The sequence below is a fragment of the Erithacus rubecula genome (genome assembly GCF_903797595.1).
Source record: "Erithacus rubecula genome assembly, chromosome: 1".
Classification (NCBI taxonomy): domain Eukaryota; kingdom Metazoa; phylum Chordata; class Aves; order Passeriformes; family Muscicapidae; genus Erithacus; species Erithacus rubecula.
Window position 1 is genome coordinate 97,428,408 of NC_136658.1, and position 23,188 is coordinate 97,451,595.

Here is a 23,188-nt window from a genome sequence, read left to right on the forward strand (position 1 = left end):
GCTTTGTTTCATGACCTCTTTCTCAAAAACCCCACCAAAAATATAATTTGCATGCTCTGGTTTTGCTGCAGAAAAGTCACTAATTGAAAACATCACACCAGGCTTTCTCAGTAGTTCAGTGAGAGTAGCTTTAATACAAAAAGCTGTATAAATCCATCTACAATGAAGTGACATTGCTCTGGCATATTCCCTCCCTGCTCAAACCATCTGCCAGCAGAACTGTAACACATTTTAAGTTCACAGTTTTCACAATGCTGAAGCCAATTCAGGTGGGTTTTTTCTTAGCTAATGTTTTACTACATTGAAAGGCATTGTATGCATTAGTCTTGTCATAAATAACTTCAATGCATTGCCACTGACTTAAAAGCTGTTACTATTCACTGATGGTCAAACAAGCTACATAACTGTGCAAAACCTGCAAGGCCACTGTACATATAAATATATACATCTAATAGTTTAAGTGCTGGGAATGTATTTCATTTGCTTATTCCCATTTAATTTTCTTCCAAAGCGTTGACCTGCGCTGAGGTCTTGCCAGATGTTTGCCGGTGGTTTAGGATTGCATTCCAGATTCTGCAGCGAAGGCCACCCCTGCATGAAGGGAAATGGAGAACATTAGGGAAAACTCCCTTGTCAACATTGCCTTCAAGGGAGCAAGAAGCAAAACCTAGAAATGCCAAGGATAGACCGGTTATGACAGTACATAGCAAACTACACTTTTTTATGTTTATAACTAAAACTTCTTCCAGGTCAGCCAGGGGTTAACAGAATGATGAAAAAAGGACCCAAATCAGTGGGTAGGAAAAATAAATTATTTTTCCTGTTTTACATATGATTACATCATCGTGAAGGGTGCAGAAAAATGTCCCAACCTTGATAAATGCCAAAGCAGATGGCTCAAAGCATCTCAGTGTAGTTGTGTCAGTTAAGATGTGAAAACTTTTATCAGAAAATCTGAGATGATAAAACTGATGACAGTTTTTTCAGTTGAACTGTCACTGTCCTATCTGTTTTTTAGTGAAATATGTTAATTAAGCTTTTAACAATGAAAAAAAAGTATTTTCTTACCGCAACTGGAGATACCACAAGTCATCTTTGGTGATATCATTAAGGACAGCACTTAGTGTATAATCTTCTTCAGCAAACTAAGAGGCAAATTTATTAATAAATAAACCTTCTTTGAAACCAAACTGCTAATTATGACTAAAATTATGGGGTTTTTAAAATGTGATTCTATTTTTACCCTCTTAATGGTGTCCAAGTCTGCTCCTTGTTGTTTCAGCCAGTTCATGAGCTCAAGGTCTGCATTCTCTCTAAAAGTTGCTGCAGGCCACTGAGAATCTTTAACAGAAAACAAAGGTTAATACACCTCAAAACTAGGGCAAAAGTGGTTGATTTCAGGTAACTGAAGCTTAAGCTATAGGGTTTTGCATCCTTTCAGCAAACACATGATCCCATATGTTTTTGTGTAACTGCAGTATCTCCTCATACCTTTGGGTTTAAGTTTTAATTGAAGTAAGTGTAATTCCTGAGTCTTCTGCTCCAAAGATTGTCGTAAGAGGGTCTGGTACTCCTTCTCCTTCTGAATGAGGTTTTCCAAAAGCCTTGTAAGAGAGATCAAACACAACTACACTGAGAATAAATCTAACTGAAAAAAATAGCATTTTAAATGAACACCACAGGACAGAGGCATTTGTAAGCTAGTGTTCTAAGTAACATCTCTAATGGCTTAGAGATTTCATTTTGGTTGTCTGAGACTCAGGGGTGCCACTTGAAGGCTTTCACCTGCAGAATTTAGTAAATACTCATCAATTCTGTTCCTACTGTTTTGTAGCCTCCCTGGGCAGAGTTGCTGTCTTTATACTGTAATTTACTACTGAACAATGTAACATTGATGTTTTACCAGGGACTTTCTGATCACAGATTTATATCACATCCATAAAGAAGAATGGGAACTTCAGCTGTTATCACACTGGCAGCAGCCTACACATGTAACCCATAAGAAACAGCTCAGGGCTCTGCTGGTGCTCATTAGTGGGTAGCCTGTTCAGGAGCCAGGACAGAGCTGCTCTGGCCTTTCCTTGCAGGAACTGACACCAAGCTGGGGGGCAGCCAAGGAGTAGGAAGGTAACTGGCACAGTTGCACAAACCTAATTACTTTACCGTAGAAATCCAATGTGACATTCTGCAATGAATAGATTAATTACACAGAAACAAAAGCTGTACTGAAGGATGTTCAATTGCCATATTGTACTGCCAGTGTATTCCAAATCCACTCGTGTTCCTGGAAGGCTTTATCACAAAGCAATAGGTGAGCAGCTCTGTGGGTAAGTATGCACCCATCAGTGTAGAAAGCACAGTCTGAGAGCTTGTCAAAGACTGCCTGAACATACATCCAGAGTCTTTACAGAAGGGTTACCTTAAGGTGTCGTGTTTAAGTCTGCCCAGCTCCTGGCTGAGCTGCTGCTGAGCCTTGTGTGACACCACAGAGCTGAGGGTGCTGACCCCTGATGTGATGGCAGCATCCTCAGCCCCGTTTTGTTCAGAGGGCTGGAAACTCTCCTCCACTTCATCAGCGTCCTTGTCCCCCCCTTCTGCTTCTGACACTGGCTCAAAGTGAGTGTGAAGCTCTGGCAAAAGGAAAAAGAAAAGAGGGGAAGAATGAGATTTTTTTGCTAATTCTGCCTTCAGAGTTTGTGCAGTTTTTTCTTCACTACTGTGGGTGGGGGAAACTGCATCATGTGCTTTATTGCAACACTGAGCAGGGGAGTAGTGAAGCCTTGTGTGAGCTGGAGCACAGGCTCTCTGGCATTGGCTCTGGAATGAGCAGTACATCAGCAGAGGTAGAGCTGTAGGTCATAGTTAAAGTGGGGACAAATATCATGGTATGAGTAATAAGACAGTCAATAAAATATGTTAAGGAGAAACTCCTGAAAGCTTGCATTTTTCCTAAATACTAAGAAAAACAAAAAAAAGGTGCTTTTCCCTAATGCCCTGGGCCAAAGGCCTCTTCTCCAGGGAGAATTTCTAGCCCCAGTTCTCAGAACTTGCTGCAGGTGGTCACCCTTATTACCAAAAAATTATTGGAATTTCTCTTGTACAAAGTCCTAAAATATTTGGCCGATTTGGCTTTAAAAACCATGGCAACTTTGGGTTGAATGGGCTCACTGTCACTTAGTCTCTCAGAACATTCCTGTACTGGAAGGGGTGCTCAGCATTTTAAACAGTTACAAACTAATTGCATATTTCCAACTTAACTAATTCCTAGACAGTACTTAGACATTTATCTCCTCCTTCCCTCTTGGTTTTCTCTATTGTCCATCTATGGGTCAGAATCATCCTCTTCCTCACATTAATGCATTCCTTTCTGCACATCTGTTCCACAGCTCATTAATAATTTTTCAGAACACAGAACCAGACCTCTGCAGTGTTACCCACCCTGGATGTCATTAATATGTACAGAATAATTTTCTTCCTTACTAGAAAATCTCCAGCTTGGCTGAATTTAATTTGCCTTTTGTGTCATGGCTGGACCACACTGAGGGTGCAGAACTGCTGGTTATTTCCTCATTATGTGCTTTTGTACTGCAAGTACAGCATTAATCCTCCAGATCAACACTTCTTTCTCTGCAGCACTCTGACCCCATGTCTTTTGATGAGTGGCACATGGGGTGCAGTTAATGGCATGCTGAAAGAGTAAACATCTGAACTGTTCCATTTGCTACAGCTCTTTGATATGTGGAAAACCTTTTCTAAAAAAGAGGATTATTTTCAGCTGCTTTGATTTACCTGGAATAAGAATAGTGACTGCTGCTTGGACTGCACGGCGGATGATGTTATCCATTGCAAACATCCAATGGGGTCTTATTAAGTGATTCCTTAATACTTTGTTCACCTGTAAAAGTAGCAGCAAACACCATTTGCACACACCTTAGGGAAGAGAATCTTATTTTCCAACAGTCATAGTAAGCTTTACAAGGTAAAAACTGCATGCAGCACTAAAAGCCTTCCACTTTTCAAAGTCTAAACAACAGATCTGACAGTTTTAGGCTACAGCTTTCAAATAATTTCAAACCAGACTGTGACATTCAAACTCTTCTACAGTACAAGGAGGGAGAGGAGTGAGGAACGGTGGGGAAACTGCAAACACCTGGGATGAGCTTTGTCTAGGAGCAAACTGATACAGTGGAAGGTGTCCCTGTCCATGGAAAGTGTTTGGAAATAGATGATCTTTAATGTCTCTTCCAACCTAAACCATTCTGTGATACTTCAAAGAACTCCTCTGCCCCTGCATCAGGAAAGGAACTCACTGCATCCTGGAATCCAAACAGCACCAGATGAATCTGATTGATGGAAGTGCTGTCAAAGTCCAAATCCATTTTTAACTTGGATATTGTAGAAGCCATCACTCTCTGCTCAGGAGAGTGTATGAAGTCCCTTAAAATTCCAATAATCTGCTTGATGTGGTCCACTGAAAGTTGCAGTTCTTCAGAGCTCTGGAGAAAAGATAATGAATGTATATCAAATGAATCTCAGAGTAATTAAACATCTATGTAGTAGCATTAATATCTTTAGGGTTACACAGCTTTGTTTATGTATATTTCACATTGATTAACAGAATCACAGAAGTTTTGTTTCTGCAAAGTCTCTAGTTTTTAATCTTTTATTAAAAAAAAAATTAAAGAGTAATTTCTTTTTTTAAAAAAAAATGTGTAAATCTACTGCTACTGTGGCTGTCACAAAGGGAAGAGGTTCCAAATTATATCTACACATTCCTGCAATGTACTGCAGAGGGCAGCTCTCCTCCATAAAAATAGCCAAATGAGTCAGTAAGAGACCCAATTTTTTTAGATGCTCTCCTTTCAATAAGCTGAATCTGGACTTTTATCTAATTGTGCAGATGCTTGATTTCCTTAGGAAAAAAGTATGTTTATATACTCATTTATCCCAAGTCAAAAGTCTAAAATGACACAGTGATTCACCAATGTTTATTCTATGATTTTCAGTCCATAACCCCCACAAAGTCACCCAAAGGTCTGTAAGAACAACCTCAATAATTAAAAGGTAAAGGGAGTATTCTATAAATTATGGAAAAGAGGTGATTACAGCAGTGCTACAAAACAGCTGGAGACTGAAGCAGGACTTGCTGCTACTAAATAATTCTTCATTGTGGAAAATACTTGGAGCCCTGATTATTTCTGAATTTTAATTGTTTGTAAGGCCATCAGTTGTTTTGCAGTTTAAGCTCAGAGCAGCAATGCACCCCAGTTGCTTTGTGGTAGAGCCCTGCAGGAGTCCTTGTGGTGCAGTTTGCTGGGGAAGGAGCACAGGCAGCAGCAAACCCTGGGCTGGGCAGAGCTGAGCATGGAGCAGCAGGGCTTGACAGCCAAGCCACAAATGCCAACAGCTGGCTGGGGACACCACAGCACGAGTCAGCATGCTCCCATTTATGGGAGTGCAGCCCAAGGGAAAAACCACAGCTTTAATAAGAGTAAATGATGGGAGAGTGTCACCAACAAGTGCTGGATGCCCAAATATCACCGACAAGGGGATGAGCAGAAGTCAGATGCACCACAGAGAAGCACATCAGAAGCAGACATTAAGAAGAAAAGGCTGTTACAGGTGTGTAGCAATGTTTGGCTGTGCATTAACCATCTTAGGATTTTTTCTTGCTCCTCTTCACAGTAATTAACCTTCCCACCCAACTGTCTCCTCTCCAAAAAATCTACCTTAGCTTTTTAAAGATTCACGTACTGCAATCTTGGCACCTAGTTAACAAACGTTTTATTAAAAATTGTTAATCAGGTCTCTACCTTTAAAGCAGAATATACCTCTTACTACCATGTGGTATTCTAGCTCCATGCCCTTAAAAGCCTAAAGAAAAGACAACATCAAAACCACCCAACACACCAACCTCAGCCTTCCACAATCCCACATCAAATGCCCAAACCTCTTCCTCATATAAAACTAAGAGCTATTAGCAGCCAAAAGGTGGTGTTTGCTACCCATACACACGACAGCAAACAGCTGAGTTACAGGTCCCAGAGATTAAAGATACTCAGAAGGAACAATCCAAGCACCTTCATTTATTCATTTTCAGAAAAGCAATAATACTTGGCTCATTATTTTCCCTTTGACACGGGAAAAGCTGAGCTGAAGTGAAATTACCTGCGCAATACACTCCTGCAAATTGGAGGCAACTTTATCCTGTTCTTCCTTAAGGATTTTGTAGAGGATGGCGCGGCGCTCGCTGTCCTTGCGCAGCAGGAACAGCCCGCAGTCCTTATCCTCCAGGGAGGGAGAGGCGCTCCTGTCCTCCGGGGCCGAGCCCTCGTCAGGGACACTGCGGCAGCCACCGGCACAAGAGAGAGACCTCGGCATTAGCAAGGCACTGCCAGAAGGGAGAAGGGACACTTCTGGGGTTAAAAACTCAGCTCAAACTACATCAGCAGATTGATCAGACTGGTAAATGCTAATTTTGAGATGGAAGATGGCTCAGATCCTCTGCTGACTCAAAACCCACATGACTGATTTCCCCCTGCTAAGCAGCTGGCATTAATGTCAGTTTGGGGAGGAAAGCTGAAATTACTCATTTCTTTCTGGACCCATACTGTGACACTAATTTGAAGGTATTGCTTTGTACTTTGGGAGAAGCAGAATTCTATTTGTGCTTCCCTTTTTCTCCATTTTGTCATGAGTACATGGAAGGGTGAAACCCTCACTTAACTTCTAAACCCATGTCCACTCAATCAGTAAGACCACTGACATTTACTCACAGAAGGAAGGAAAGTGTATAAGTACATGGGAACCTTAAAGGACAGGAGTGATTGTTCCTCATTAAATATGGACAATATTTACATTAACTGGTAATCTATGCAACTTATTGACCAAGACATGTGCTTACCTAACGATTATGTGAAAAAATTGCCCTCAGGTAAAATAAAATGTGAATTAAAGCCACAGAATCCCTCTAGGTTGTCGAGTGAGAAGCAAATATTTTACCTGAGTAAATGAGAAATGGGATGCTTTGTCTGAGTCTCTGAAATAGATCTCCTTGGCCTTTCGAAAAACACATCATGCTGCACATCAGAGTCTGGTGAAACAGAGCCGTGCTCACTGCTGCTACTGCCAGCCTGCTCCCCATGCACGGGCAGTGGGAGGGATGTGTTCCGATTGTAATCTAGGAACAGACATGGGAAAACTGTGACAGAGCTAGGCCAAAAAGGGCAACATGTTTTCAACAGCTGTGATCATCTTCACTGATATCAAGACCTCATTTTGCAAAATGGCTGAGAGAGGAGTAACCTTGTTGATGAAAAGCAGCAACACAGTTCAAAATCATTGCATGCAGAAGCAATAAAAAGTTTTAACAAGTTAACAGCTAAACCCAAAGACATCACAAATACTCACAGGAAATGCATTTTGTTACCTTCTCTCACACATAAAAGTAATCCCCCTTGGTCCTGGTCTCACAAAGTGGCTGAAATGGATATGAGCAGTTTAAAGAGCTTGAATTGAACCAAGAGGTTCAATTGCTGCTCCACCCCAGCCCTCTCTCTATGAGAGCACTCTGCTCTACCTGCCCTCCTCACCTTAGTCTTAATGGGCACCAAATTGCCCTCTCCACACCTGAGATATCTGACTCATATATGTGGCCCTGCCCTTAGCAAGGCCCTCTCAGCACTGGCCTGAAGGAAATATCTTTTCCCTTTCCAATTCATTCTGAAAGTAAGAAAAAAATCTAAAAACCCAAAAAACCAAAACAAGCCAAAAAACCAACACAGATGTTGAGAGTGTGCTGTAATCCTGATTGCCAGTGTGGCAGGAAAGGTAAAGTTTTCTCAACCCAAGATGAACCTACCCATGTAGCTAAAATATGACAAAAGCTTTTGATGCTTGTCACTACAAATCCTTGGAGGTGAGGGAGGAAGACAGCTAGAAATTGAAAGTTGTTCAGAAAGCTCTGACATACTCCATGGCACTATGGGATGTTCAAATGGCTGAGATTAAACAGTCACAGAAATTAAACAATATATGTCACCTCACAAAACCTGGTGCAAGATATCTCAGTAGGACAGAAAATTGAGAATTGCTGTTCTAAGAGTAAGGGATTTGTTCTGGGCTGTCTTCATTATTGGAAAGAAAAAAGAGATAGGGATTGGATGGAAAATGGGATCAAAGCTGAAGAAATTTGAGGTGTAAGAAAGAATAGAGGAAGAAGATGGTGAAATGCTGCAGCTGGGACTGTGGAACTGCTGGGCCAGGACTTGCCTTGAGCCAGCAAACTCCCCCTGGGGATGGCAGCAGTAGCCAGCACAGCTCTCCCCAGCTCTGGCATGGAGAATCTCACACTCAGCTGCCATCAGGTGCCTTTCCCTCTCCCCACCCAATGCATGGTTGCACATTTGCTCACATCCATGGCCAGCACTGAGCTCACTCCCTGCAGCACCAGCCCCATAACCAATGAGGGGGAGAGGAGAGAAGAGAGAAGAGAGAAGAGAGAAGAGAGAAGAGAAAGAAGAGAGAAAAGAGAGAAGAGAGAAGGCAGGAGGAGGGAGGGGTGCTCCTCCCCTGATATTTGACAAAGAGCCTGTTGCTCCCAAGCTGCTAACAAGGCAAGCTCCACACTTTCTAACATCATGCAATTTTTCCAGGAAGATGTCCTCAAGAAAGAGCTGAAAGGCCACAAGAGAAGATGATTGTTGTGGGACAGAAAGCTACAGTAGCATGCCAACAGCTCCTGCTTGCCACTGCCCTGGCTGAGCAGTAGGAGCTCTCCTATTATCCCAGTGTCACTGCAGGGACTGGAATTCAGTTCTCAGCACCCCTCAGAACAACTGCTGATGCTCATTTCCTTGATAAAACCAATTCAGCTAGATGGTATAAATTCCTTGCTACCTGTGCCCTGCAGAATTCCATTCTTTCAAAAGTTATTTGTTGAGAGGGCAAAAGCTCAAATAGGAAGAACTTCAGCTTGCATTGGGAGTGTGTGTGTGCACAGACAGGTGAAAGAAGCAGCAAGACCAATGGCTTTCCCTGTTTTAAAACAGACAGTTCCCTCATGTGATTTATTTGGCAGGCCTATATTAAGGTTCCTTATCTGATCACTGAGCAAGTGGCTGATATATTTTGGGGGTGGGGAAGAAGAAACATGCTATGCAGATAAAACAAAACAACCCACTAGACAGCTACTTCACCTTTGTGCCAAATTTCAATGTTATGTATCAAGTTTGAAAATGCTGACCCAAACACCTAATAGACCCCACATTTTCAGGTATTAAACATCTACTCTATGAAACTAAGACCTCTGAAGTCTATATAATTGTGAATCTAAAATGCAGAACTGCTTTGGAAAGTCTTTGTCAAATGTCACTCTTCTAATTTTAATTTACTACAAATGAGGCATTTATTTGTGGGGAGAGGAAAAATGACCTTGGCTGGTTTAAGCAAGCAAAGTACAAAATAATCAAGGCACTTTATTTTCTGGGAATCATTAAATTTAAATACGTATAATCACAAATCACAGACATTTTCAATAGCTGAGTTCCTGCTGTTTTTCTGGCAGAAGAAATGTCCTTCGTAAAAGAAAATGCTTAATGATTCCAATCTTTTATATAACACTTAATGATGATGTTGACTTGGATTTGGCTGATAATTCTTTACCTGAAGGCTTGAATGCAATTTTGCTTTTCTTGCCCTTGTTCACTTGCTTCAGGAAACAATCTTTCAGCAAATCAGATGCTGTAACACGTTTGCTAGGATCAGGTTCAAAACAGAGCAAAACAAAGGCCTTTGTTTCAGCAGACACTGATTCTGGAATTTCAGGATGAATCTTAAACATCCCAACCTGCAAGGAAAACACAAATACTAATTATTTTTATTAAACAACTTCAAGGATACCATGGAACAAAACTCTTTTATAAGAGTCACTCACACTTCTCCCAACTCTCATAGAAAAGAGTGATCCAGGTACCCACATAAAGCAGTGAATGACAACAAGGTTCTAATCCTGTTTTATTTCATGGCAAACATGATGTAAATATCAATGTGAAATTACATAAATGTCAAGGTATGGATGTATCTAATCATCTGTTTTCAGCCAATCTTGGGATCTGGGCATTATCACCAAGGGTTTCATATACTCCTTCTCTGACCAGTCACAAACCCCCTGCTCAGAGCTGTGTCCCTCAGTTGCTGACTCCTCCAGCACATTTGTGCCCAAGAACAGCAATAATTTCCTCCTCTAGCACCGACAGCCTGGGGCTGCACCTGTTCTGCTCCTGCCACTGCCAAATTTCCTTGCACAAATAAGCACAACGACCTTGCCAGACCTTGTCACCACCCCCACTCTCGGGCCAGATGTCTTCCCTAGTCTTTCAGTGTTATTTAATTGAAAATCACATGATGTCCAAAGGTTTAACAAGATCCTTATTGAATCATTCTTTAAGTAATGACTCTTATTTTAAGTCATTTCTTAAAAGAGTCTCTTTTAAGACTCTAAGTAATGAAAATGTGCTCCTACAGGTTGCCCCCCAGTGATTTTTCCAGCTCCTCAGTGCCTTCTTATTCTCTAGTATCAATCTGGTGGAACTGTTTGGAAGCCAGAGCTGTATAACCTGTATGCACTGTATGCACGTGTCTGGAGAGATTATGGTTTGTAGTCTCAGCATCTTTGCACAAAACACATCCGGGAGAACAAGCACAAAGATAGTGCCCACGAGGGAGACAGCAGCCCAGCAGTTAAACAAGTGCCATCTGCTTTCAAATAATCCCATTACAGAGCTGTATTAACACACTGTGGCACCATTAGGCACTCACAACACTGGTTCAGCTTCAATACAAGCGGAAGCAAAAATTGCTGAGCAGTCTTGCTTCTGTCTGAATGACAGTCCAGTAATAAAATGCTAATAGGACTTTAATGCCTCCCAAACCAGGACCCTAAGCACATTCAAGACTCAGTGTCACAAACCAGCAGCACTCTGGTTCCAGGTTTCATTCTTGTGCCCTAAGCAGAAATCTAGGAAAATTGCAAACCAGGACCAGGAAGTTTGAAAGCTCATCTCTGATCTTATCTCAATCTCTGTTGCTCAAGGGAAGTAAGTTTCATCACAACCACCTGAAAATTCTGTGGCAACACAGTGTACTTTGTCTCCACTGAATGCCATCTGTTTGTGCTTTTCACACAGACACAGATGCCCACGTTCTGTGCTCAGAATAAATACCATGCAGTGCACACCCAGCCAGGACCTACCCAGTTCTTGGTTTAATACAGCCCCTTTTCTCTACTTCGTACAACTCTGGTCATTTGCAATTTCTGAAGTGACTGCACAGGGAGACTTAAACCTTCCCTCTCCTCACTTGCCCTATGCACAACATACATGTGTGAAGGTGGGGACCTCAGAAGTTTGATATTCCAAGTTCTCCAGACTTCTTTTTTACATGCTTGACCAGTCAGCCTGCTTCAAATCCAGATTTCAGCTTGCTTACTTTCATTACACAAAAAAGAAAACATGGTTTTTATCCTATGGTGCCTAGCAAGACACAGTTAAAACAGGTCCCAGCAGAGCTAAGAAACAGGAAACAAAACCAAATGCCTGCCTGTAGTACATTAACATAGTCTGCAACAGGAATGCTAAAAACTTTCAATAAACTGTGCTTTAAAATAAGATGTGTAATCTCACTGAACAGTTCAACTACATGCCAGATACATATGATGAAAAGGCATCTGCCAACAGAATAGTATCTGACATTTACAGTGATGTGGAAACCAGTGTTTTTCCATGGCTGCCTCAGGAAAGCATTAGTGAGCCACACCACATTCACCCAGAAAGCTTCTTTTGAGGCATGCCACAAGTTGACAGCACCAAGGTGACCTATTATACCTCTGAAATAACTGTATCAAAACCCACAATCATCCCTTTGTTTTCCTTTTAGCAGTGGTGCATGGGACAAATCACATGCCTGGTGTCATGTATGGCATTATGTGTCATGCTGACCTAAGCCCAGATTTCTATACCTACTGGGAAAGATCTGATTTTGACACCATACTTGCATTAATGATGATAATAATGCTCAAATAGGGGCTTTCAACAAGGTACATGAAAAAATTACAACATTGGTAATTTAAAGCAGTTTGTTGTGTTATGGATGGGATATTTTCCCCTCTATAAGAATGAGAATTCTCAAGCATAACTAAAAACTTAAGTGCTGTGCTAAAGGTCTACTGCAAGCCAATGGAAGAACCAAAAATTTTCAGTCTAATTATTCATTTTATCATAGTTGTTACACCCCTGTTAGCTACAGAGATAGAACAAGTAACTTTAAAAAAAACTTTATTATCAAAACTATCTGAAGAATTCTCAAGTGTTAATTTTTGCATTTGAAAACAGATACACCAAGAGAAACAATGTAATAGAGACAACAGATTACTGAAGAGGCAGCTATGACCTGAAAGACTTGGAATGCAAAATACAGAGTATTTTATTCCTGTAATACATACTGGAAATCCTGGAAAGCTATTCCCCTGCTCTTTTCCAGCACATCTTCCTGCATTCATGTTTCAGAGACTTTTAAAAGGCTTTCCTTTGGGAAGGAAGCTTAAAAAACATACTTTAAGGAGCAGAAATAACTTGTTTGTCATTATTGGGGAGACTGGTTACAAGAAGGAAATCATAAACCAAGAGCAGGAGATGAAAAAGGTAACACAGAGGATATTAGTTTTCATAAGTCTTCACTCATTTTTCAGATTGCTGCTCTGAGTCATGACCTATTTCCAGCACAAAAATAACTGATCACCCCCTAGAGCAATACAGCTTAGAGAAGGGAAGGATCTTAGAGTGAGAGTTAAAAGCACAGGTCAGACTATAGTTTTGTGCAAAAAAATCCCAAAAAAACAAAACCAAAAAAATCCTCATTTAAAACAATGTTATTACCAATTAATATTATGAAATTAAGTTGTGCTTGAAAATTCATAAACTCTAAAGCAAAAAAGTTGTATTTACTTTAAACATTGCAGCTTGAGGCTCCCCCAGTTCATGAAATGGAGGTTTGCCTGTTGCCATCTCAATAATGGTACAGCCCAAGGACCAGATGTCAGCAGGAGCTCCATATCCTCGTGGTCCTTTATCAATGATTTCTGGAGCCATGTACTGCAAGGTTCCTGCTCAGGACAAAAAGAGCAGTCAAGTGCATATTCTTCATTCTTATTAAGGAGGATCAACATAACACTCAGCAAGGCAAAAACTGTCAAATGCAACCTGTTATCTCCCATACCAGCACTGAAAACTAGACAATACCTTAGGTTATAGCATCTTTTTTTTACAAACTATCTTTTTGTCCCTTCTTTCTAACTTAAGATTTCAAACTGCTGAAAGTCTAGTCACCACATAATCCACTAGCTTCCTCAGGAAATAAAATTATATCAAATTTTTGCAGACACCAACTATTAAAGATTATGCATGTAAGAGATGGCAAAATCTGGGAAGTGACAGATAGTCTTCATGAGAATAATTTTTCATATTTAACCTCAATAAAGAGAACACTAGTGAAAGGGAATTTCAAATAGTTTGAAAAAAAGCTATTTTTGCAAATATAGGGCAATAAATAAGGCAACCCATCATAGTTTGTCTAAAATTCCAGGATGTCTTGGATGGGATTTCTGGGATTTCTGACATCCAAGGTTAGCAAAAAAAAACTTAAAATGAAAACAACAAAAAAGCAACTAAAAAGCAACCAAAAACCCACCAAAAAACCCAACCAAACAAATCAACCAGTTAGAATTTATGAAGTTATGCATATTGACAAAATAAGATCCTATCTGTAGACAATCTGAGTGTAATACTAGTAATAATATTGATAAAGAACAGTACAGCAAAAAATTAAATAAAAGATGGTCAATTTGGTATCACTGCTATTGAGCCATTGACTAACACAGCTAACAAGGTCTTGACAGAAAGAGTCCACACCACAGCAGCAGAAACCTCTGTATGTTCAGAGTGTTTTGAACACTACACTTCCTTCTCCATCTGAATTTCTATCAGCTCTGTTATGATATCTTTAAACTAAATTATTTTTCTTCTTAGGAATGCAATAAAACTACACTGCAGTAGAGCTGTGAACTATCAATTAATGGACATATGGTGAAGATAAAAGGGTATCATATGTTCATTGAATGCAACTGCTGCAGAATGGAAGTTCAAGCCACAGCTTTGCCCTCAGGTTGTGTGTCTTGAATGGAGGGATGCAATGTTTAAACCACCAGAAGTAGGATTCTTCAAACCTTGTGATTTTATTACATAATGCCTAAAACCAGGGTTTATGTACTGAGTTATAGAACAAAACCAAATTGCTAGAGACCTTTTAAGGTCCTCTGGGGTATAACTACCTGCTTACTGATTTAAATCCAAAATGATAGCTTAAGTATTTATTCACATGGCAAATTACACCTGAAAGGCACAAACAGGGCTGAAAAATTGCAAGAGAACAAAGAAAAAGGGCAGAAGGAAAGATTTACCTCCTTTAATTACAGTATGGTGACTTTTCCTAAGATATCATTTCTCCATATATCATCCCTACTGACAATCAGTTGCTAAAAAGTCACTGAGCAGTATATAAAACACAGGCAAAGAGAATGATAATGAATAATAATGAGATAATGAGTAAAAATAATTGAGAAAGGTAAGTTACTTCAGAATCTTAACTTTGTTTTCATGGCTTCCATTGTAAGAAAGCTGGAGGAACTGCAGACACACCACCAGAGAGGTAAAGGGAAGTCTTGATTCTCACTTAAGTGACGGTTGTTATCTTTTGTCTTCCCCTCTGAAGCCATCTATGACTAATGGCTTTGTCTGTGTACCATTTATTTAAAGTGCAGGCTAGTAAGAAGCTTGTGATATCAGCCTTTGCCTAAGGCCACATAACAAGCAAAAACACCATGTTACCCACATATGTGACTACATATTCATATTTGAATGAGGAGTTTCCCCTTTTGCTCAGCAATTTCTGTTTTCCCTGAATATTACAAGTCTTTAAAACCTTGTTGTATTGAAAGCTATTCTGTAAGACATCAGCCTAAAATTTCCATGTAAACTGTTGATTTTACTGTTGTTAGCCAGTTGGTTGGGTTTTATAATTAATACCTCAAAACTGAAAGTGTTCATATGTTTGAGTTTGGTCTTCTGCACTTTTAAACATACATCTAGTAAGTGTGCATGTATAAGTTACTAATATCAAGACTGTTAAATTAAAAAGTTGCTAAATTCAAGTATTTCCAGATGTAATTGCAACAATTAATTGCAACTTAATGAACACTTTGAAGAAAAACTTTTACCCCCAAAAAGTAAAATGAAAGAGACTTATATTTAAAAAAAAGTCAAGAAAGCTACCAAGCCTGTGTTAATGGTGATTACACTCCCATTTACTCTCCCCTGCAAACAGAGACCCAATAATGTTTTCATCAGAGACTAAGCCAAAGAGTCTCTTGGCTCAAATGCTAAGCCCTTATAAACTCTGCTAATTAACCTTACCTGTAAATGTTTCAGTGCATGGATTGATTCCTGCCAGCCGTTTGGAAGTGCCAAAATCTGATATCTTAACCACTCCACTGTAGGTGTTCACCAGAACATTGTCCCCCTGTGGGTTGGACAGGAGAGGGAGACAGATAAATACAGATTCTCAATCTCAATATTCCTTCCAATTTGCACTTATTTTTGCTACAAAGCAGTATTCCAGGAGCACCAGGAGAAGGAATTGGTTTATGCTTTCCCTTTCTTTTCAGCTTCCATGAAGTCCTATTAAAAGTTCTGCTTCAAAACTAACTGGAGTAAAGATGGAAAGCAAATCAAACAAGACACAGAAAAGGAAAAGTTACCTTTATATCTCTGTGTACAATCTGGTTCTCATGGAGATACTTGAGTCCTTCCAGAATCTGCTTGGTATAAAATTTAATTGTAGGTTCTTTCATTGGGCCCCACTTAGATCTTAAGAGAGCTGAGAGGCTGCCTATAGGAGTTTAAGAAGAAACTGTATCAAGATAGCAAAATTCCAAAATTAACATGAAACAAGTAAGTCTGAATGAAGCCTTTGCACAAAATCCTAATATAAAAGAAAAGCAGTACCCATGACAAAGCCAAATTTTTGCTAGATCACTCACAGCAAATAACTTGCTGCTGCTCTGGACAGGTTATTTCTTAGTTGCCAGGTCAGGTTCTACTCCCACAATAAGAATAAACATTCTGACAGAGCTGGATCCCTCACTTCACTGTAACAACTGCTGAGACTACAACTGGCACTCATGTAGCCCTTAATGGAACAAGGACTGACAGTAACCCTGTAATAAAACAAGGGCTAAAGGTAACACTGTACTGTGTTGTATTTCATGAACCACAGGTATGGGCAAAGACAAGCTGATTTTCTTGAGGCAAGAAGGGAAGAATCCAAAACAGAAAGAGCCGTCTCTTTAAAAATATGGGATCAATTTCTGGCAATATTCAGACACAGGAAAGAAAGTTCCTGAAAAAATCTCCTGAAGAGAGGTTCAGAGTAAAAGACAGGCCATCTACACATCTCCAATTCTAATAAAACTAATCTTTAAATAATACAAATATTTAAATCTCAAGGCAAAGTTATTCTGCACAACATAAACTAAACTACTTAAGGCCAGAAAAGTTCAGCTAAAGGAACTTTCAGTTCACACCAACAGCTTTCTAAAGTAAAGTTTCCTCCAAGAATCTTGCATAATCTGAACAGCTGGTTCCTTTTTAAGACTGGCTACAGAGTTGAAAATACCACCTAAATTGGTTCAGTAATATCTTGCCATTGGCAACTAATCACAGCACACTTTCTGTGCATATATGAACAGGAAACACCACCAGCTGACACTGTTAACAAGTGTGGGAAAACAAGTGGAAGTGTTGGTATAATGTCACCACACCTACATGAATCATGCAGATTAAAGTGTCTCACCTGTCAGGTGAGAAGGTCACAAGGATTCAAAAACTAAATAATTTCCCTGCATCCCTAAATGCCCTGGATGTATTTAATTATATTTTGAATGTTTGTCTGGACCTTTATTAGAAACCAGAAATTTCCCTCCATTTTTCTTACCTCTGTTTTTACTTTGCAAATTAAATTAAAGCAAAATTTAACACTCATTCTGACACATCCTTGACACTGAAGAGTAAAATAGCAAAATGAAGATGGAAACAACACAGAGAGGTTACAAAGAGATTTCACATCCTCTTCCTCCAGCAGAGAAGGCTGGAAGAGTGAACCTGGAAATTATGAGCACAGCACACATCTCACCATTATCTCTAATCTACCTAGGGGATAGCAGTCCTTTGTATATAATAGTTTAAAAATAGTACATAATTGTTCTATCAGTGTTACTGCCCAAAGACAAACCTACACTGAAAGTTCATCATCCACACACTTGAGCTCAATGGACAATACAGCTCTAACTCCACTGATTTGTGACACATGAGTATTTGAAACTAAACACTTTCAATGACTTACCTCTAGGTTTAGAATTAGTACAGAAAGGGAAGAGGGTACTGGGACCCATACTCCTCAAATTCACTCTTGCTATGACAAAACTGACTTACACAGTTAAGAGAAAAGCCATACAGAGTGCACAAACACATTAAGTGCTTATCTATTGACTTTCAGTCAGTTTGGAGTCCCAAATGCTTTTCCTTCATAGACCAAACTCAGCATGATACAAACCTCCTGGCACCTGCTCCATAAAAATCTTAATGTATCCATTTTCTGAAACAGATCCAAGGTACTGGACAATGTTCCGGTGCTTTAAATATTTGTGCAGTGCTATCTCTTCATGAAGAGGTTGAGAATACCTATTTAAAAAAAAAAACAACAAAACACAAACAAACAAAAAAAAGCTCCACAATAAAAACCAAAAAAACCCAAGGACTATTTCATCATGCAGGAAAAGGTTCTGGACTATGCTTAAATACTAGTTTGATAACAGAATGGGTTTTAGGGATAACACTCCAATTCTCAGCAAACATCTTGTCCATGACCTTAAAATGCAGCATGGTTCACTGCCTATTCCAAAAGAGTACAGAGACAGATCTCAGAGGAACCCTGGTGGAGAAACACACCCTCCAAAAATTTGTATTTGTGTCTTCTGTATATACATAGCACTGTCTTTGACTCCAGAGCTCCTCTCATGCTTTTCACCCTCCCCAAAAAGAATGAGATACAACTGCAACCTAAAACCAAAGATATGTCTCCTAGAATGTAAGATATACATACAAATTATTAAACTTTCACATTTATGATATATAACATATGTTTTCCCCCAAAAGACAAGTCTTTATTCTCAAAAACGTACTTTTACATAATAGGAGGAAATAGTAATTGAATTTCAGTATATTGGGATTTTATAAACTAGCCACACAGAAACACATGCTATGAAGAGCCAAGTTTTCAAAATACAACTGCATTTTTTTCACAGTGTGTATATAACAATAAACCAGGTCTTACCTGCTGTCTTTCTCAGGTATTTCTTTGATGGCTATTCGGACCTGGTTGCTAAGGTCTCTTCCAGCATAAACTATTCCATAAGTACCTTTCCCTAGAACTACCCTGTCACCATTCTCATCATAATCATATTCATACTGCAAGCAGAAAAGATAAACAGAGCAGCACAGAAATTGTTATCACTAACATTTGTAATTAGAGAGCCTTAAGCCCAGTTTAGCACAGCACAGAGGGGTTTTGCAGTGCAGCTGAGGGACAACCAGCTTTACACAACTTCTTACACAACTTCTGAGATTTCCCTCTTACTTGCTTTGTAATACAATCTTCCTTAACCAGCTTTGAGAAAGATGCATTTATCCAAACAAGGAACATACCAATAAACCAAATTCAATGAAACAGTACTGCCAAAAGAACCAATTCATGTATCATCTCTAAGAACTACTGACAGAGCCTTCAGAATATGTAAATACATGGAATATAAGCTAGAATTATAAAACCAGTGTTTTCATGAATAGATAAAAGTAACCAGACCACATAGTCACCCCAGGACATCCTCTCTCATTATGGGATTTTTCCAAAGGGCAGAGAATAATATTAATCTTGTAAAAAAATTATTAAATATAATGGTCATTTTTATTGCTGCTGAAATGTGTTGGGCCATATTTCCAGCTAAATAACTTGATGCTGGTTCACTGACTTCAGTTAAGCCACACTAATTTATACCACCTCATATAGTGACCTTGTGACAGAACTATCCTATTCTAAAGGAATGAATGATGCTTAATGAAAGTGTACTCCAGACTCTACATAAAACCAAATTTCTTAGGGAAGTTGGGTTAACAGCACACCCATTACTGAAATCAAAGAACCTATAAAGGATGAAAGGAACTGGACAATTTCATAGTCTATTGAAAAAACAAACAACAAAACTTTGTAAAATGGCTGTAATTATTGACTTTTCTGTCAATGATGTCTTTTTCTGCAGTGTCCAATGTGACTCTCTGACAGAGAATGCAGCCTTGGAGTATTTCTTTCATGTGCCTCCCCAGTTTACAGCAGAACTGCTGCTGCAGTGTCCATGTGTCACTGACACTCCTCCTCTTCATCTCGGCAAAGACAGTAAGTTTCATGCTGCTGTATGGAATGTGCTAAAGGAAACCCATCTGTTGCTTATCCTAACAGCATATTCTGCTCAGTGGAACTAAACTGGAGCAAGCACAGCTTTAGCACAGCTCCATTTACTGCATTTCAGCACTTCATGGTTCACAACATAATCTCGTTACATGATAGGCATAACTGACCCAAAACGCCATATGCAAAACTTGTCAGGTTCTTTGGTAGGAGCACATCCAGCTTTCACAGCTATCACATGACATAAAACTGCAGAAGAAAGACAGCAGTCACATTGCAGAATTTAAGATTGACAGCAAACTCATCTGCAACACACTGGTCCTGGGCCAACCCTTTAATTACCATGGAGAAACCCATGTTCTCCAGACTGGGTCCCATGATACACATAAATTGTTTGGATTTAGAGTTCAGTGCTAGTTAGTAGACAGTTTAATAGACTTGTATATACTTGATGTCACTTTACATTTGCCTCTTCTAGTCCCAACAGCTACAAATACTGAATAAACCACTGCTGGTTTCCAAAAATCTGAATAAGTGACCAATGTCTGTGAAATCCAGCCAGTAGGTACAAGTAAACAAGTGTTCATATCTGACCTTCTGCAGGGCAGAGTGCTCTCCAGAATATCCTATCTGGGGTACAGCAGGTACTTTTAAAGTGATAGGAACATCTTCATATCAATATATGGAAGTGAATACCTCAAGGCTGAAGGAACTGCAAAATTCACATTCCTTCATAATACTTGCGAGCTGTAAAATTAGACTGCCATTTATATATAAAATATACCGCCCCTTGCCACAACATTCTTATAAGGGTTCTGACTGAAATCAGATTTTATTCCCCCAGACTTTACAAGAGGTTTTTTCTTCTTCCTCAAATATAAACAGCTGTTTTATTAACAGTAAGGACTGTTTTCCCTGTATTAGCAGAGACCATTAAGACCACACAAAGCTGCATTCTCCTCATTTTCACTTCTTAAATGTAAGATCTCAAGCTGCAGAAAGGCATTAAGTGTCTTTCTTCATTTATACACTAAACTAATTATTTCTTCCCTTCAGAAATCTTGATTTTTGTTTTAGTGTCCTAACCTAAGACAGTAAGTACAAGGTGACAACTGTGAAAACTTCAAGATAGGTAGAATGCTACAGCTCAAAGATTTGAAATACATTTCTATAGTCACATCTCCATGTATCATTCACTCATGCAGGACTGCTTCCAGCTATGCATTGTCAAGTGATTTTTTCAGGTTAGTTTTTAAAAGGCTCAAGCCACGATGAGCTCACGTCCTCTGAGAGACTGTTATACAGCTGAACAGACTGTGTTGTGTGGAGATAGTCCTGCTATTAGCTGAGTACATAATTATGTGATATAAAGATCTGCAGCTATAGCTAATACCCTATCTGTACCAAGGCAGAGGCCTGAAGCTGTGTCAAGGCCACAGATGGATGTATTAAACTGGGCTTAACAGATGTGTGAATTTGTCTTTCTTGCTTGAGGAAAGAATTCCATGGCCAAACAAACTCCATTGCACAAACTCATCTTTCCCACTACATGCAACTACATTTAACAGTACAGCAGAGAGTTCTATATTTTCTTTTTCCTCCTCTAAAGTCTCAAGTCCTACAAAAGCTCACTACCATGAAGAGGGGCTTGGAATTGTCAGCCTAAGATAACTGCTGGAATGAGACACAGTCAGGAAGACACAAGACTAGCAAGCCATAGGAGGGTTTTCATGCTCATTAATCAGATGGATTAAATTTGATTGTCCACAAATAAAACTTCCAACCTACCTTCTATGGTGTCTTTTCAGATTTCGAAACAAATAAGAAGAAGAATAAATAAATACAGAGTGTGTATTTAATGCTACAAATGTGGCCATTTGCTATGAGTTACTTTCTCTTATGAAGACATGGATTCACCTATCCCAACCTGAGGCCACATGAGATGTGAATAACCCTTTCCAAGTTGGTGGTTTTTACCTTTTTTCCTCTCTGTACTAATTATAAAGAAAGCCTACAGCTACTGGATTCCTAACATGCACATTACAGTGAGAAGAAAAAAGCACAGTGCATTAACCTGATCCTAAATACCTACAATATCTCTGGGACAGAAGCCTGTCAAATGAAATTACCTGGAGAAGTAATGGTATCAGCCACCAGCTAGAAAAACTAAAGTACCTTTGTAAATGGCTTTTAGTTAGCATTTATTTAATATTTTTTTTTTTTTACCCACTTGAGCCAGCTGATAACAGTTGATTCTTCTTCTACAAACACAGTAGCACATTTCATTAAGGATTTATACAGTTGACAGTAGTAACAGGCTCACTTAATAAAAAATTTGTGTTTTTTCAAAGGAATGCAAATCTCATGTACAAATAATTTTGAAAGAATTTAAATTTCATATGCAATTAAGGAGTTTAAAATGCTATTTATCTTCCTACTATACTGATAGGAAAGTGCAGGGAAGACTGAGAACAAGTTTCAGAGTTCTTAGCTTTTCATCCTCAACATACCTCTAATGTGTCTCCATCTATTTCTCCTTCTAGTTCCAAAGTACTGCCGACTGCATCAGACAAAATTTCTTTCACCAAACCACAGAATCTAAAAAATAAATACATAGCACAAGATCAAAGAATACCCTTTTGGAAGCAGACTAAACAGGTTCTTGCAAGCTGGGCATTGCTTTCAAGCTGCTAAACTGACTAGCACGTTCACAGCTTTCTTTCATTACTGACTTTCTCCATATTTATCCCATTTTAAATGATGAAGAACATCAAACACACACTGAAAAGCCTCATTATTTATAAAATTACTTTATTTGCTGTAGCAGAACCCAACAGTTACTTGTTATTGCAACTGCATAGTAAAATCTTGGTAGATTCAACTCAAAAACTTTTTCAGTACATGTTTGGCTGCAAGTGTGATTACTCAGTATTTCAGAAAATCACATCTTGTAGCTTTTTGTCAGGCAGTCAGAAAGCCAAAAATTATAAAAAGTAGTAACGTGGCTAGAAGAGCAGAGCAGTTTTAAGTAACTTCTAGTTCTCTGGGGTAGAGATATTTAAATACAAGAACATTTTTTCTCTGCCTAAGCAGAGAAACTTCTTACAGATTTTTTTTCCAAATTCTATAAGAAATGGGTAACAATTAAAAATAAATGGATAATAGAAAAATTATAAAATATTCATAATTTCCTTTCATAAATCTCTTTCATTAAATAACAGACACATTTCTTGAACTGATGCCTGTAGCACACTGAATACAGTATGAAAAAAGGTGATCATGTTTCATGACACACAAATTGCACTGCCAAATTAAGGCTGAGGAGGTAACATTAATTTTAGTGTTTCCTACCTTTTATGCAATGCACTCTGCAAAGCTAGTAATTTTCTTTAATCTGAATTTATTCCATATAATACATTAGGAGCGATTATTGCAAGAAATAGTGAATATACCATTACACTCCCAAAACTAAGTGTATTAACAACTCCCTCCTACATCAATCAGGTGTATTTGCATCTAACTACCAGTCACAAGGCAGAATTTGGTCTGTCAAGATTTA

At 39.0% G+C, this 23,188-nt stretch overlaps 1 protein-coding gene across 2 annotated transcripts in view; it reads right to left on the reverse strand.

The window, feature by feature from the left end:
* Positions 1-103: 103 nt before the first annotated feature.
* The window catches only part of MAP3K15 (mitogen-activated protein kinase kinase kinase 15), an 83,451-nt gene continuing 60,366 nt past the window's right edge, over positions 104-23,188 (reverse strand). For both annotated transcript variants that reach the window (XM_079316941.1, XM_079316940.1), the window contains 16 exons: positions 22,140-22,227; positions 18,502-18,635; positions 17,722-17,849; positions 15,869-15,999; positions 15,525-15,630; positions 13,002-13,159; positions 9,664-9,847; positions 7,003-7,180; positions 6,169-6,343; positions 4,311-4,496; positions 3,790-3,895; positions 2,420-2,630; positions 1,492-1,604; positions 1,244-1,341; positions 1,069-1,145; positions 104-591 (listed from right to left, as the gene is read on the reverse strand). In XM_079316941.1, the coding sequence (XP_079173067.1) occupies positions 495-591; positions 1,069-1,145; positions 1,244-1,341; positions 1,492-1,604; positions 2,420-2,630; positions 3,790-3,895; positions 4,311-4,496; positions 6,169-6,343; positions 7,003-7,180; positions 9,664-9,847; positions 13,002-13,159; positions 15,525-15,630; positions 15,869-15,999; positions 17,722-17,849; positions 18,502-18,635; positions 22,140-22,227 (2,170 nt within the window). In that variant the 3' untranslated portion in view covers positions 104-494. The remainder of the gene's footprint in view (positions 592-1,068; positions 1,146-1,243; positions 1,342-1,491; positions 1,605-2,419; positions 2,631-3,789; positions 3,896-4,310; positions 4,497-6,168; positions 6,344-7,002; positions 7,181-9,663; positions 9,848-13,001; positions 13,160-15,524; positions 15,631-15,868; positions 16,000-17,721; positions 17,850-18,501; positions 18,636-22,139; positions 22,228-23,188) is intronic.